This window comes from Amblyraja radiata, chromosome 10, assembly GCF_010909765.2.
Source record: "Amblyraja radiata isolate CabotCenter1 chromosome 10, sAmbRad1.1.pri, whole genome shotgun sequence".
Lineage (NCBI taxonomy): Eukaryota > Metazoa > Chordata > Chondrichthyes > Rajiformes > Rajidae > Amblyraja > Amblyraja radiata.
The window spans coordinates 21677406-21694619 of record NC_045965.1 but is presented as its reverse complement, the minus strand read 5'-3'; the positions used below and the strand labels follow the sequence as shown (position 1 = coordinate 21694619).

The following is a 17214-nucleotide window of genomic DNA, read 5'->3' as shown; positions in this document are numbered from 1 at the left end:
TCTTTGGTGTGGAGACGGAAGCCGGTTACGGAAAAGGGGCCGAAAATTACCCATGAATCTGCCCATGACCATACTATGTCTTTTTCGTCGAGTGATCTATCTTGCTTGCTATAGGATCTTTGGTATAAAGGCCCCAGAATGGGTTTAGTAACATTTTATTACATTGGTCGCTGGTAAGAGGGATTTTAGCCACAAGGTCAGACTGGAGAATCTAAGCTTGTTCTCCTTGGAGCAAAGAAATTTGGGTGAGTTATAACAAGGTGGACAAGACTGCAGCTGAGTGGGCGGAGCAGATACCGAGAAGGACAGGCAGCTGGAAGCACAATCAGTCAGTCTCTCCAAAAGAGGATGAGGACTTGAGAAAGAATAATGGGGGGCCTGATGGGATTATGGTAATCTGTGGAGCTGATGAAGGCTCGGTGGGATGAAGAATCACCTTCTGATCCATTACAATTACACATTTCTCCGACTACATCCAGATGACACGATGTCAGGTGAAGTCAAGTTGGTACAGATATAATTTTAAAAATCGATCGAAGCAATATCACAGGCACATAGTCAATACAGAAAAACATAATTATTCATAAATTCTGCAAGATAGTAAAAAAAACAGACTGCAATAAACAAGACATTTATGTAAAACATAATTAGAAAACAAGTCCAATGCTCCATAGTGTTCCATTGCCGAGGTAGAATTAGGGTTGTGTAGTACAGTTTAAGAACCAAATTGTTGTGGGAAGGTAGATGTTCCTGGAGCTTATTTAATTTTATTATTGTCATGTAGGTGCAGTGAAAAGTTTGTTTTCATGCTATTCTATAAGATCAGATAATACTATACATAAGTGACAATCACGTCAAATTCAAGTCTAATAGCTGGAAGTTGGAGAAGGTACCTGGGAAGCGAAAAGCTGAGGTGGACCTCAGATGGACTGCACCCTAGGGATCCCAAAGAGGTGGCTTCAGAGATTGTGTAGCTGATCTCTGAAGCCTCCCGTATTGATTATTGTGACTCTCTCCTCTCTGGTTTACCCCACAAGTCCATCCATAAACTCCAATTGGTCCAGAACTCAGCTGCCCGCATTACCACCAGAACCCCATCCACCGAACACATCACTCCCATCCTCAAATAACTGCACCGGCTCCCTGTCCAATACCGCATTGATTTTAAGATTCTCCTCCTCACTTTCAAAGCCCTTCACAATCTCGCTCCCCCATACCTCTCTGAACACCTCCAGCCTTACACTCCATCCCGACTCTCCGATCCTCTTCTTCCTCCCTGCTCTCCACTCCATCTGCCCGCCTGTCCACGATGGGGTTCAGAGCCTTCAGCCGTTCTGCCCCTAGCCTCTGGAACTCTCTCCCTCTATCCATCTGTACCATAGAGTCTCTCCCCACCTTTAAAACCTTCCTCAAAACTCACCTATTCAGACTGGCCTATCCCACGTAACTCCACTTTCTATCAAATTCATGGATATGTTCTTTATGTTTCATTTTATTTATATATTTGTAATTTGCTTGTTTTAACTGTAATGTGTCCTTGAGTGTTCTGAAAGGCGTCCATAAATAAAATGCATTATTATTATTATTATTATTAAAAGTGGATCCCAGCATATCTCCCTCGAGGATACGGCTGATCTAACCCCGGGTTTCAGTCTAATGTTACCCCGAGATCCTGGATGATTTTACCCTGGGATTCGGTCTAATGTTACCCTGGGATTCTGGATGCTTTTACCCCGGGATCCAGTCTAATCTAACCCTGGGATCCAGTCTAATGTTACCCCGAGATCCTGGATGATTTTACCCCGGGATTCGGTCTAATGTTACCCTGGGATTCTGGATGCTTTTACCCCAGGATCCAGTCTAATCTAACCCTGGGATCCAGTCTAATGTTACCCCGAGATCCTGGATGATTTTACCCCGGGATCCAGTCCAATCTTATCCAGGGATTCAGTCTAATGTTACGCCGGGATCCTGGATGCTTTAACCCCGGGATCCTGGATGCTTTAACCCCGGGATTCGGTGTAATCTAACCCCGGGATCCTGGATGCTTCGCCCCCCCGGCTGAGCTCATACTCCGCCCCGTCGCCGCCATCCCGCCGCCGGCCGGGAGTCGGAGCTCGAGTCCGGGGTCAGTCGGCGGGCGCGGGTTACTCCGCCCGGTCCCGCCCCGCAACCACAACTTGAGCCGGCGACGGGAGCAGCGCCTGAGCGACCACAGGCTTGAGCCCAGGACAGGCCGAGGCCCCGGTGGAGGACAGGCCGAGCCCGAGCCCGAGGGCAGGAGAGGCCGAGGCTGCGGCCCACTCGGTCGGTCGGCCGGCCTGAGGATGGTGCTGCTGACGATGATCGCACGGGTGGCCGACGGTCTCCCACTCGCCGCCTCCATGCAAGAGGACGAGCAGGTGAGAGCTGGCGCCGGTGGAGAGGGGCCCGGGACCTGGGGGCGGCGGCGGCGGGAGCCCGGAGCCCGGGCCTGGACCCACCGCCCTCCCCGGGAGCAGCTGGGTCGCCCCGCAGACACCCGGGCCCCGCAACCCCGCCGGAGAAAACCACGGGGGCCGGCGATAAGATGGTGGTCATGGACTCTGCCCCGGGATAGGGGAGTCTAAAACTCATAGGCATAGGTTAACAATGTATTTTACATGGGGGAGATATATGGAACGAGTTGCCAGAGTAGGTGGTAGAAGTGGGTTCATGAATCGGATAGGTTTGGAGTGATATGGGCTAAACGCAGGGACTAGTATTGGTGGTCGTCTGAGATAAATCGTCCTGTTTAAAGGGTGTGCAACTCAATATCTCTGCCAGAGAAAAATTACTCGGCTTCAATCCAATCTGGATCATTCGTGTCTTTCTACTGGGGGAAGTGGCTCCTCCAGCCCCCAGTTCTCCTCAATCAATACCCCATCAAGATCACCACCTCATTTGTGCAAATAACCTGGTCTCTGTTAATCTCCACCTGTCATCCTCCAGTCCTGTCAACATCCTTGTACATTTCCTTGCACCCTGCCAGATTCTGTCACTTCCTGGTGCGTTGTAACCTGACATTCGTCATCCTGCTCTGTGAACTCTGTCTTTTCCACGTGTACATTTATCTTCAGTGATTTCTTAGGTGTTTTACCATTTTTTGTCCAATACCATACCATATCTATTCGCCTCGCACTTCTCCAGGCTGAGTTACAGTTTGAGTCATCGAGTGGTGATACAGTGTGGAAACAGGCCCCTCGGCCCAACTTGCCCACACCGGCCAACAATGTCCCAGCTACACTAATCCCACTTGCCTGCGCTTGGTCCATATCCCTCCAAGCCTGTCCTATCCATGTACCTGTCTAACTGTTTCTTAAACGGTGGGATAGTCCTAGCTTCAACTACCTCCTCTGGCAACTTGTTCCATACACCCACCGCCCAGTTTGTGTGGAAAAAGTTTCCCCTCGGATTCTTATTAAATCTTTTCCCCCTCACCTTGAATTTATGTCTTCTGGTCCTCGATTCCCCAACTTTGTACAAGAGATTCTGTGCTTCTACCCGATCTATTCCGCTCATGATTTTGTACACCTCTATAAGATCATCCCCCCCCCCCCCCCCCATCCTCCTGCGATCCATGGAATAGAGACCCAGCCTACTCAACCTCTCCCTATAGCTCGCACCCTCTAGTCCTGGCAACATCCTCGTAAATCTTTTCTGAACCCTTTCAAGCTTGACAATATCTTTCCTATAACATGGTGCCCAGAACTGAACCTACAATATTCTAGATGCGGTCTCACCAACGTCTTATACAACTGCAACATGGCCTCCCAATTTCTATACTCAATACTCTGACTGATGAAGGCCAAAGTGCAAAAGCTTTTTTGACCACCTTATCTACATGCGACTCAACTTTCAAGGAACCATGCACCTGTACTCCTAGATCCCTCTGCTCTACAACACTACCCAGAGGCCGACCATTTACTGTGTAGGTTCTGCCCTTGATCGACATCCCAAAATTCCACACCTCACACTTCTCTGTATTAAATTCCATCAACTATTCCTCTGCCCACTTGGCCAATCCATCTAGATCTTTCTGCAATCTTACAGCCCAAATAGCCTCACTAGACGAACCGCCCGTAATGTCACCTCTGATCACAACCTTGACATCCTCCTTAACCAACAATGCAACCCTCCCTCCTCTTTTTCCCTCACCCCTGTCTCTCCTGAAGCTCCTGTACCCTGGAACATTGAGCTGCCAGTCCTGCCCCTCCCTTAACCAGGTTTTAGTCATGGGTACAGAGTCCCAGTCACTGCCTTACCCGTCAGGCTCCTTGCACTAAAATACGTGCAGTTTAAACCAACCCTCCTTCCTCACTCTCCGCCTTTCACCTGCCTGTTCTGTCCACTAACCTTTCCCACACCATCCTCCATACCAACCTCTAGCCTTGCAAGTGCCTCTGTCCTGTACGAGATCCCACCCCCCTGCCAATTTAGTTTAAACCCTCCAGTGTAGCATTAGCAAACCTGCCCACTAGGGTGTTCGTCCCCCTCCAGTTTAGGTGCAACCCGTCCCTTTGTACAGCCCCCCCCTGCCCCAGAAGAGATCCCAATGAGCCAGAAATCTAAATCCCTGCCCCCTGCACCAACTCCTCAGCCACTCATTCATTCCCCCTATCTTCCTATTCTTACGTTCACTAGCATGAGGTACTGGAAGCAATCCTGAGATCACTACCCTGCAGGTCCGACTTTTCAGTCTTTTACCCAATTCTGTAAACTCGTGTTGCAGAACTTCCTTCCTCTGCCTACCTATATTGTTTATGCCAACATGCACAACAACCTCCAGCTGCTCCCCATCACTCTTGAGGATGCCGTTATTGACAATTGTTCTATTATTGTTACGAGTACTAAAGTACAGTGGTACTTTGTACAGTACTATGTTCCCTGCAATCCAGTCATATCATACTATACATAAGTGTAATCTAGCCATACACGTCCAATAGGTAGTGCAAGGGGTAAAATACAAGAATGCAGAATATAATGTTACAGCTTTATAGTGTTAAAGTCTATGTATCTGTATGTCTATGTATGAGTCTGAAGAAGGGTCATTGCCCAAAACATCACCCATTCCTTCTCTCCAGAGATGCTGCCTGTTACTCCAAAATTTTGTCTACCCGGATTAAACCAGCATCTGCAGTTCCTGCCTACTCATGTAACCTGAAAATGTCTAAGTGGCAGGAAGCAGGGGGTGATGCTGGCCAGGTGTTTCTGTGATTGAAAGACTATGAAAGGAGGAGCTACACTGAGTACACAATTCTTTCCCTTGTTTTTTTTAATTTAGGCTTTAATACAGAGTGCATGATAAAGTTTTTGCAGATGATACAAATATATGTATATTTTGCCCACAAATCCAATTTGCCCCCATTAGGTCATATAACTTGCTTATTCCAATGCAGCTTTAAATGTCGCTTAAATGCAGTGATTATACTTGATCCCGCCACTACTTATGACAGCAAGTTTGCGACATCAACCACCCTGTGTTAAAAAAAAATGTTCTTCTCAGATCCCCTTGAATGTCTTCCCCTATCTGTGTTTACAAAATGTATCACCTTGCACATCATGATCAGGATAAAGTTGTCCATCTGCCAACACTCTACCCAACTTTCTACATGTCTATATCCTGCCTTAGACAAACTTTTTGGCTGACCACATTTTTTGTGTCATCCTCAGACTTATTAATCGTACCCCCCACACTCATATCCGAATCATTAACCCTTATATCCTTATATAACTATAAAACTCTGATCTTGGATGTGTGTGTCTATGTATTTATTTGTTTGTGTGTGATCATATCTACTCAAAGAAATGACGCGCTACATATTCCGGTAGAGATTTACCCCCGGAGTCCAAAATCGGCTTACTTGAAAATTTCCTGCTTTATTTCTTGAGTTATTAATAAAAATCTTCACAAATCCGATCAAAATTTGAATTCAAAACGCCTGTTTTTTTCGCTGATGACGTGACAAAGGATCTGCCTGCCTGCCGTGCCGTCTGCTCGCACTGCGACTGACGTCACCTCCCACCCCTCCCTCCTCCCGTTGTTCGAAAGTCGCCCCGTCGACTGAACACCGAAGATCATCGGTGAATACTGCGGCACGCGCTGCGAGTGAAGAACGAGCAAGTCGGGCCCTGTAATAGAGCTCTCAGGTCCGTCTCGGCCGAAAAACATTTGAAAAAAACCCAGCTGTCCAAAGATCATAGAGCTTTGTCTTCTTGCTCGCGCTGCGAGTGACGTCACCCCCCCCCCCCCCCCGTTCTCGGGCCCTGCCTGCAGCCTGGAACCGGGAGCGAGATTCGGGAACCAGCCCTCCCCTCTGACGACGCTCCCCCCCCTGTGTTCCTCTCTCTCTCTACCCCCCTCCCTCTCTAGCTGCACCTGCGAGTTGGGGGCTCTACGTGAGTGGATAGGCTAGGGGATGGGGTAAAAGGAGTGAATGAATAACATTAATATAATATCAATGGGGGTGGTTAGTGTGTGTGTGTGTGTGTGTGGGGTGGTTAGTGTGTGTGTGTGAGGGGTTGGTTAGTGTGTGTGTGATGCCGCAGGCCGGCCCCTTCCCCCGCAACCACGCGTTGAGGGGACGGGACCCAACGGGTCCCACTTGGTCTAGTATATATTAAAAACAACAAAGGTCCTTTCCCTGATCCCTGTGGATCAGATTGGTTACAGACTTCTCATCACAAAAACATGCTTAGACCACCATCTTCTACCCCCTATCATCAAGTTAATTTGGGATCCAATTTGCCAGCTTGCCTTAGATCCCATGTGCCTTAACCTCTTGGACCAGCTTATCAATTGGGACTTGATTGGCCATGTGGTTGAAAGCAAAGAGAAAAGCTGTCGACTGCAGGAAAATACTATTATTGCAATCCCTTATCGTCACTGAATCCAAATCCAAAGAACTTTAGACTTTAGAGATATAGCGCAAAAACAGGCTCTTCGGCCCACTAAGTCCTCGTTGACCAGCAATCATCCTGTACATGTACACTATCCTACACACTAGGGACAATTTACAATTTTACCAAAGCCAATCAACCTACAAACCTGTACATCTTTGGAGTGTGGGAGGAAACCAGAGCCCCTGGAGAAATCCCACGCGGTCGCAGGGAGAACGTACAAACTGCACACAGACAGCACCCGTAATCAGGTTCCAACCCGGGTCTCTGTCGCTGTAAGGCAGCAACTCTACCACTGCCGCCCAATAATGATAGAGAAACAAGGAACTGTAGATACTGGTTAAAACACATAAGGAACACAAAGTGCTGGGGTAACACAGTAGGCCATGCAGCATCTCTGAAGAACATGGATATGTGATGTTTCGGGTTGATACTCTTCTTTGGACTGATTGTGGGGAGGGGTGAGAGTTGGGGGAAAAAAGCAAGATTAGAGGGGAGGCAGGACATTGTATGGCAGGTTAGAGGTTGACGTGGGGGGGGGGGGGGGGGGGGGTTGATAGGCAGATGGTTGGAATAAAGACCAGAGATATAAACATAAGGTGTGAGACAGGGTTGAAAAGTTGCGAAAGGCAAAGCTAGAGGGAGCTACATAACAGGAGAGTAGCCTGGACCTCTGGGCCTGGTCCTCCTCCCCTGCTCCTCACCTTCCACCCCACCAGCATCCACATCCAACACATCATCCTACGATATTTCCGTCACCTGCAATGCAATCCCACCACCAGTCCCAACTCCACCCATTTCCGCCTTCCACGGAGATGGCTCCCTCTGCAACTCCTTGGTTTACTCATCCCTTCCTGCCCAAACCACCAGCAACTTTCCCCAGCAACAGTAGGAGATGTAATACCTGACCCTATATCTCCTCCCTTCCCTCCATCCAGGAATCTAAGCAGTGCTTCGAGTTGAGACAGCGGTTCATGTGCACCTCCTCTAACCTTATCTGCATCAGATGTTCCCGATGTAGCCTCCTGCTTATCGGTGAAACTAAGTCTCGACTCGGCGACTGTTTCGCTGCACTGGTCCGCCATGGCCTACTGGATTTCCTATTTGCTAACTATTTTAACTACCATTCCCATACTGACCTTTCAGTCCTGGTACAACCCTACGGTATGAATATTGAATTCTCAAATTTTAGGTAACCTCCAACTAAACCCCACCACATCAACCCCTCCCCCTTTTTTTTTGCTTGCACCCCTCTCCTCCCTTGCACCTCACCTGGACCACATATTTCTCACCTCCCCTCCTGCCACTTTTCTCCCTCAAACTTTTCAATTTGCAACTCTTCAACCCCATTTCACACCTTCTGTTTTTATCTCTGACCTTTGTTCCAGCCATCTTGCCTATGCCAACCTATTACCTGTCACACTTTGTCCTGCCTCTCCCCAGTCCCCCCACCCTCCCGCCAATCAGTTTGAAGAAGTTTCTCGACCTAAAAAGTCACTTATCCATGTTCTTCAGAGATGCTACCTGACCGGCTGTTACTCCAGCACTTTGTGTCCCTTTGTGTTTTTATTCCTATAGTGATTCTGCAGAAACAATACCTTAACTACAAAGATTGTTGTGGTTTAGGAAGGTGACTCACCACCATATTGAATGCAATTAGAGATGTACAATAAATATTGGCCAAGCCAGCAAAACCTATATCCTGGATAAGAATGGAAAAGAGAATGAGAGACTTTAGTAAATATCATTAGTATGAAGACTGGTTAATGATAAAAAAAATATGCCATAGGTGCAGGGAGTGAATCATTTGCGAGCATCTGCAAAACGCGAGTGGGAGGAACGTTAAGGTGGTGCTGCCACCATATGGAGTTGGTATTGGTACAGTTTGAATTAATTCTTCCTTATCCCGCCTTTGCTCAATACATTATTTCATTTCTTTCAGTCTGGACGAGATCTGCAACTCTATCAGAGCCAGGCCAAGCAGTTGTTCCGCAAGCTTAATGAACAGTCACCCACTCGATGCACATTGCAAGCGGGATCCATGTCCTTCCAGTAAGTGCTACACTTGCAGAATCTCCAGCCCATTTTGACCCCTCTTTCTAACATGGCTCAAAGATTCATTGAGTCATACAACACCAAACAGGCCCTTTGCTGTTGGGTATGAGAAATGCGCGATATGGAGTATGGAGAGATGTGCAATGAGTAGATGGAGGTGGTGGAGGAGAGGAAAGGAACTGGGAAATGCAGGCAGGTGGAATAGAAAGAAAAATATGCATGGAGGGTGGTGGAGGCAAAGCTGAGTATATCACAGGTGTATTCACCTGAAGTTGGAGAACTGAATGTTCATGTCATAGTGTTGTAGGCCACCGAGCAGAATGTGAGGTTTTGTTCTTCCAGTTTGCGTGCGGCCTCACCCTGGCAGGAGGCCGAGGACAGACAAGTTGGTATAGGCATTGGAAGGGAGATTTAAAATGGCCAGCAACCAGGAGCTTCAGCTGGCCCTGGTGAATAGAGCACGTCCAACAAAGCAGTCGCTTACCCTACCCTTGGTCACACTGATGTACAGGAGGGCACTGAATGCATTAGAACGAGGTTGGTTGGAGGAGGTCATGGAGACATAGAGTTATACAGCATGGAAACAGACGTAGAAACATAGAAAATAGGTGCAGGAGTAGGCATTCGGCCCTTCGAGCCTGCAGCGCCATTCAATATGATCATGGCTGATCATTCAACTCAGTATCCTGTACCTGCTTTCTCTCCATACCCCCTGACACCTTTAGCCACAAGGGCCACATCTAACTCCCTCTTAAATATAGCCAATGAACTGCCCTCAACTACCTTCTGTGGCAGAGAATTCCAGAGATTCACCACTGTGTGAAAAATGTTTTTCTCATCTCGGTCCTAAAAGATATTCCCCTTATCCTTAAACTGTGACCCCTTGTTCTGGACTTCCCCAACATCGGGAACAATCTTCCTGCATCTAGCCTGTCCAACCCCTTAAGAATTTTGTAAGACCCTTCAGTCCACCTTGTCCATGTCAACTAAGTTGGCAAATCGGGCCAGTCTCTTTTTCCAGCTCTCGGCCCATATCCCTCTAAACCGTCCCTGTCCATGTATCTGTCGAATTGTCTTTTAAATGTTGCTAATGTATCTGCCTCAAATACTTCCTCTGGCAGCTCATTCTATATTTTCACCACCATCTGTGTGACAAAGTTGCCCCTCAGAGTTCTATTAAATTTTCCCTTCTCATCTAAATCTACACCCTGTAGTTCTTATCATGAGAAAAAGACTATGTGCATTCTCCCTATCTGTGCCCCTCATTACTTTTTGCACCTCTATTAGATCACCCCTCATTCTCCTGCACTCCAAGAAATAAAGCACTAATCTGTTTAACCACTCCCTATCGCTCTGGGCCAAGAGTCTTGGCAACATCCTCATAAATCTTCTCTGCACTCTCTCCATTGTCAGACTACTAAATAGCCCTCTCATGTTACGGGTGTTGTCCTGATCTTGCAACCTATCTCATTATGACTTGCACTTTTTAAGCTGCACTTTCTCTGAAATTGTATCAATGTAACTATATATTCTGCATGTTTTGTGCATGATTTAATTCTGTCTGTGTGTAATATGATTAGATTGGATAGCATGCAAATAAAGCATAACATCTTTATAACAACTTGCATTTATCTGTGTCCAATTTCATCGACCAATTGTTGCACAGCCAGTATTTTTCCTCTAGGAGTCCATTACGCTCTTTCATACAGTTCACTATATCTCCACGTTCTCTTGTCAATTGCAGATTTGGAAATTGTGCCAGTATATCCATGTCTAAGTCAATAATATGTAGCAGGGAAAGTAGTGGTCCTTCTACTAACCTTGAGGTATGCCCATGTCATCATCTTCTCTTATGGAAAAATAAAACTGCTGAAGCTGGAAATTGGAGATAAAAACATAATGCTGTCAACACCCAGCAGAACAGACAGTGTCTGGAGAGAGAACCAGTTAGCGATTCAAGTCAGAAATGTTATGCTGAAATCATAACTCTGCTTCTCTTTCTACAGATGCCGCCATCCTTGATAAATGTTGCTGGCATTCTTTGCTTATTTCTGTCAGAATGCTTACACATATTCAGCAGTTGTTCTCTTCCAACAGTTTAGGGTCATAGAATCATACAGCCTGGAAACAGGCACTGAGGCAGAACTCGCCCACGCCGACCAAGATGCCCCAACTACAGGAGAAGATAGTAGTCCCCCATCTCCCTGCGTTTGGTCCATATACTTCGAAACCTTTTCCTATCCATGTAAGAGAGTGATACAGTGTGGAAACAGGCCCTTCGGCCCAACTGCCCACACCGGTCCACTTGCCCACACCATGTACTTGTCCAAATGTATTTTAAATGTTTTTATAGTACCTGCCTAATTTATTTGTGTCTTTTAAGTGTTTTTAAAGTACCGACCAAATGTAAAAGACTCTACTATTACCCTATCTATTCTCTTCATGATCTTATATACATGTCTACAAGATCCCCCTCATCGTCCTGTGCTTCAATAAAGAGGCCTGCTCAACCTCTCCCTATAGCTCAGGCCCTCGAATCCCGGCAACGTCCTCATAAATCTTCCCTGCACCCTTTCCAGCTTAACAACATCTTTCCTATAACAGGGTGACCAAAACTGAACACGGTACTCCAAATGTGGCCTCACCAATGTCCCGACGACAATTCAGAAATACGAACAGAATATGGTGGAAGTAACCATTAGGGCAAACCACCATGGAAAAAAGCAGAATTAACATTTTCAGGTTCATCAGGAGAATGTGGAATTTCCAATTAAATATTTGCCACATTGTATACATAAGTTAAAAAACAAATTACATTGTTTATTATTTTCAGGAGCAGAATTAGGCCATTCAGCCCATGAAGTCTACTCTGCCATTCAATCATGGCTGATCTATCTTCCCCTCTCAACCCCATTCTTCTGCCTTCTCCCCATAACTCCTGACACCGTATGAAGAGGGGTCCCGATCTGAAATGTCACCTATCCATGTCCTCCAGAGATGCTTCCTGATCCACTGAGTTACTGCAGCATTTTGTGTTTTACATAAGATTCCAGCATTCACGCCTACTCTCTAATCTGGATACCTTTATCTTCTGGTTCAAGTGCGATTGGTGATTGGACAGTTCCATCAGGGAAAAAAAGTGGCAGGTCTACTACCTTTTGTGAGCAGGGAACTATTGCATAAACAAGTTATTCTTATAACACGATGTCTTCTTTTTTACAGTTATGTGATAGAGAAAGGGGTCTGCTATCTGGTTTTATGTGAGGCAACATATTCCAAAAAATTGGCATTTTCATATCTTGAAGACCTACAGGCAGAATTTGATGAGCATCATGGAAAGAAGGTCCAAACAGTCTCTCGCCCTTACTCCTTCATTGAATTTGGTGAGTGATAGATTCTCTGATCTCGTCTTTGTTTGTAATTGCCCCTCGCATCCAGTTGCCTTCCAATATTAAGACAGTGTACATGACGATCTAAGATAGGTCTGCAGAGTGTGTACTTAAACACAGGAAATGTGTTTAAGGTTGTCAGGCTGCAGATGCATTGAATAAGCAGAGATTTTTAGCAGGGAATTCCAGAACTTAAGATAACCCCAAAATGTTGACGTCCCAGCAATATTAGTGCCATTTAACGTAATGACTAGGTGGTTAGACATTGAAGTTAATCATTGCCTGGCACTTGTGCAGTGGGAATTTTTGACTGATGCCTGCAAGATGTCCCGCAGCATACAGGGGGACTTGATCATTGGTTAATTTTCTGTAGAGTTGCAAATAGAATTGAACATTGTGTAAGCATCAACAAACTTCCCCACTCCTGACTCCCCAGTGCAACATTATACATTTTAAGATAGTTATAAGTAAGGAAAAATCTGGATCTTTTGGGAAATCTAAATTGGGGTAAGGCAGATTGTAGCATTATTAGCTAGGAGCTGGAGAGTAAATTGAGAACAGCTGTTGTTGGGTAGGTCCACATCAGACACGTCACCCATGGGCGGAAATCGCTTTTAAAACATGGGGATGACACAATGAGACCTAACATCTAGGACAGGGGTCGGCAACCACAGGCTGGATCCGGCCCTTAACCCAAAATCATCCGGCCCGCAGGCGTATTTTTTTTCAATTAGTTTTCGCAACCTGGAAACTGCAGCCAGTCCTGGGGCTCGCAGGCAACCAGGGCTCTACAGCCAGTCCCGGGGCAGGCGAGCTGACCTGGGCTTCCCAGGCGGTTTTGCTGCAACTTGTTTCACAAAACATGGAGGGGATTGCCCCCCACCCCCTAAATTTCCGCCCATGCTGACACGTGCCTGTTGTTTCAAGACCAGCTGATTAGAGTTTAGGACCAGCGTGTTGCAGTAAGGAGGAGAGATAAGGATGGCAAGGTAAGGGATCCTTAGACACCCAAAAAAGAAAAAGGAAACATACGTCAGGTTGAGGAAGATGAAGGGCCTTTTAGGGATATAGTAATAAAGCAAACAAGAAAGAAGTCAACCAGGCAATTAGAAGGGCACAAAGGGGCAATATAATGTCATTAGCAAGTTGGGTTCAATAAAATCCCATGGGATTTTACATGTACATTAAAACAAGGTTTCTTGTATTTGTGGCTCCACACAAAGACTGCTATGTTGAACCTCAAGGGAATCTATTCTTTCTCTAGCCACCATTTACTCTTAATATACCTGTAGAATCTCTTAGGATATTTCTTAACCTTACCTGCCACCATCATTTCAAGGTTCAATTTGCCTTCCTGATCGTCTTCTGAAGCGCCCTCTTACAGATGGATTTGCTTGATCTGACTGCCTAAATGTGACATATGAAGGGAATGGATGGATGTGGATCACTTGCGGACAAATTAATTTTAATTTGGTATCATGTTCGGTACAGGCATTGTGGCACAAAGGCTCTGTTCTTGTTCCGTACTGTTCTATGTTCTCTGTTCTATTACTGATGAAGTAGCTGGAGGTAGTTGCATCTAGGACGCTGTCCTGAGAATCTCCTGCAGTGATATCCTGGGGCTGGGATGATTGACCTCTGATGACTGTAATCTTGTGCCAGTTACAATTCCAACCCAGTGAAGTATTTTCTTCTTGATGTTCATTTACTTCTGATTTACCAGGGTTTTTAAGGTTACAATCAGTTAATGCTGTAATGATTTCATGGACAGGGAGACTTGCATCAGCCCACATGTACTGTTAAGCTGAGAGGTTCTGTTAGATCCAAGCTGAGCATTATTGAGGGGGTTACTAGAGCTTTAGTGCCCCAGGACACCATCCATTGCTCTGCTGACAATTAAGAGAAGGCTGGGCTGGGTGGTAAAAATCTAGATTATATAGAGTGGTGACTATGAGGTGTAACCAAGTTTGTGTTTGCTTTCTCTTCCAGACACATACATTCAAAAAACAAAGAAATCTTACATCGATAGTAGAGCACGGAGAAACCTTGGCTCCATAAACACGGAACTGCAGGATGTGCAGAGAATAATGGTGGCGAATATTGAAGAGGTGTTACAGCGTGGAGAAGCGCTCTCAGGTAAAGTTTCTGTGCCTGAGCAACAGCAATTTAAGATTATAGTTATGGTTTATTTTATTATGTGTACTGAGGTACAGTGAAAAGCTATTGTGCTATACAGTCAAAGAAAAAAGTATACATCATTACATTCAGCCATCCACAGTGTATATATAAAGCGTACACCATTTAGTGCAAGATAAAGTCAAAATAAGGATAGTTCAAAGGTCTCCTTTGAGGTAGATGAGAGGTTAGGGCCGCACTCTAGTTGGTGAGAGGGCTGTTTTTGCCTGATAACAACTGGGGAAAACTATCCCTGAATCTGGTCATATGCATTGTGATGTGAGAGGGGAGAAGAGGGAGTGACTGGCGTGAGACTGGTCCTTGATTATGCTGGTGACCTTGCTGAGGCAGCGTGAGGTGTAGATGGAGTGAGTGGAAGGGAGATTGGTTTGCATGATGGTCTGGGCTATGTCCACAACTTTGTGCAATTTCTTGCAGTCTGGAATGGAGCTGTTCTCAAACCATGCTGTGATGCATGGCGATAAAATGCTTTCTATGGAGCATCTATAGAAGTTGGTGAGAGTTGTTGGGGGATGCCAAACTTCCCAAACTTTCTATAAGGAAGTAGAGGCATTGATGTTCTTTCTTGGCCATAGCCTTGCTGTGGCTGGTCCACGACAAATTGATGGTGATATTCATTCCTAAGAACTTGAAGCAGTTTCCACTGTTCGAGATACATATCCCTTTATCCAGCCTGTTGAGCCTTGTAAGAATACAAGTTGAGTCTGTTGTGATTGTCTTCCTCTGGAGCATTGGAGGCTGTGAGGAAAGATACAGATAGCGTAGTCTGCCCATCCTTTTTCCCCAGAATTGAAATGTCAAAGACTAGAGGGCATAGCTTTAAGATTAGAGGGAGAAAGTTTAAAGGTGATGTGTTGGCAAGTTTTCTTTTACACAGAGGGTGGTGAGTGCCTGGAACTGAGGTAGTGGTAGAAGCAGATATGTGGTATTTAAGAGATTTTTGGATAGGCATATGGATATGTAGTGAATGGAGGAATATGGATCATATGAAGACTGATAAGATTTTTTTAACTTGCCAACATGCCCGAAACATTCATTGTGGGCCAAAGTGCTAGTTCCTGTGCTGTACTGTTTTGTGTTACTTCTGTTGAAAGCAGATGTAAATCTGAAATAAAAGCACTCAACAGGTCAGGTCAGGCAGGTTTGGAAACAGACTGTAAATTACTGCACTCTTCCCTGTTTTATTTTGAAACTGTCATGCTGCTTTTTCACGGTGGGGGCATGTTGATAAAGATAAATATATGGCTCGAAATAAAGAATGAATTACACATCATCTCGACAAAACTTAACCGACATGTAGAGTTACCAGTGATTACTGGGACCAAGGAGATGTTAACAGATGTAACTGTACCTGCTTAGTTCCTCCAGCAGTTAGTTTTCTAGTCTGAGATATTAACAGTACTAAGTCACTTGGCACTTTAATATTTGAGATTTTGCAGGAATTGCAGAGAATTCATGGAGCTTTTGGTGGCATTATTAAATAGTTGGGTATAATGTATGTGGACTGTGAAAGGAGATTAAATGAGAGCCTGCATACTATTGTGTGAGATTAAATTTCAGGGTAAAGTCAATGAAATAATACATAGTGTCTGACAACATTGGATTGGCCATGGGATCTGAGTGGCTGAAGCCTAGTGTTGTATTTAGCAGTATTGGTGGTTCATGTCTCCGCTTTTCCTTAGTCCACTGTTCCCAGATTGCTACATTCCGACTGAAATGTTTGGAATAATTCTCATTCTTTGTCATTCTAATTCATTCTCATTCAAAGAATTCAATAATTCTCACTCTTTCTTATAGCTTTGGACAGCAAGGCCAGTGGTCTCTCCAGCCTGTCGAAGAAGTACCGACAAGATGCCAAGTACTTGAACATGCGTTCGACATATGCCAAGCTGGCAGCCGTTGGCGTCTTTGCAGTCATGCTGATCGTTTACGTGCGGTTCTGGTGGTTCTGAAGCTGGCTGAACGTAGTGTGTGGCGTGTTGATTCATGTTCCTTGCACACGGATTCTGTCAGTTCCTGGTGTGCTATATCCATGAATACCCACAATTTTACTGAAGATATAGCTCCTTCCCATTTCTGTTGTAGTCAATGTGGTCTGATGGGCCTTTAGTATACAGCACCATTAAACTACATTTACCAATTAATGTTGAATTGAATAAACCATCTTTTCACTCCTTTAGAATGTGCATTCTAACATCTCAAATTCTAAAAAAATAATAATAAATGTTAATTTTATTTTTGGAATTGCTATGAAGAGTGGAAGTATTGAAACATGCTGTTGCAAAATCCACTGAAGAGCAAATGACCTCTGTGACCTGTCTGTCCATTTTGTTTCTTTGTGTGGACCTGGGCACTACAGCTGTGAAAGATAACATGCTTTGATGTAACTGTGTAGAAATTGATCTCACTTGTACATTGATTGAATAAAATCACGTAATCATAAGAGTGGCTTTTATCAGTCCCAGGGATATGCACTGCTTTTCATCATTTCTTGGTTGCTGGTACAGGGAGATCAAGTTTCCCTGCATTCTAGTCATGGAACTTGGGGATCATCACTGTATCTTCTGCATCGGTATCTCTTTATACGGTAGGCATGCCCACGAGTTGCTAAAAGAATATCTGCAAACATCTGTGTCAGGGGTAATGGGGAGAAGGC

The 17214-nt window shown here is 45.3% G+C and overlaps 1 protein-coding gene across 3 annotated transcripts; it reads left to right on the top strand.

The window, feature by feature from the left end:
• The first annotated feature begins 2088 nt into the window (after positions 1–2088).
• Positions 2089–17001, top strand: sec22b (SEC22 homolog B, vesicle trafficking protein). Of its 3 annotated transcripts, none has more exons than XM_033028314.1 (6): positions 2089–2244; positions 2284–2402; positions 8861–8970; positions 12196–12356; positions 14352–14498; positions 16356–17001. In XM_033028314.1, exons 2-6 carry the CDS (start codon positions 2328–2330, stop codon positions 16508–16510), a joined length of 648 nt encoding a protein of 215 aa, XP_032884205.1. In that variant the 5' UTR covers positions 2089–2244; positions 2284–2327; the 3' UTR covers positions 16511–17001. The 3 variants fall into 3 exon arrangements, with proteins under 3 accessions (XP_032884205.1, XP_032884202.1, XP_032884204.1); XM_033028313.1 differs by having other exon boundaries at positions 2095–2213; positions 2251–2402; XM_033028311.1 differs by having other exon boundaries at positions 2089–2402.
• The last annotated feature ends 213 nt before the right edge of the window (positions 17002–17214 follow it).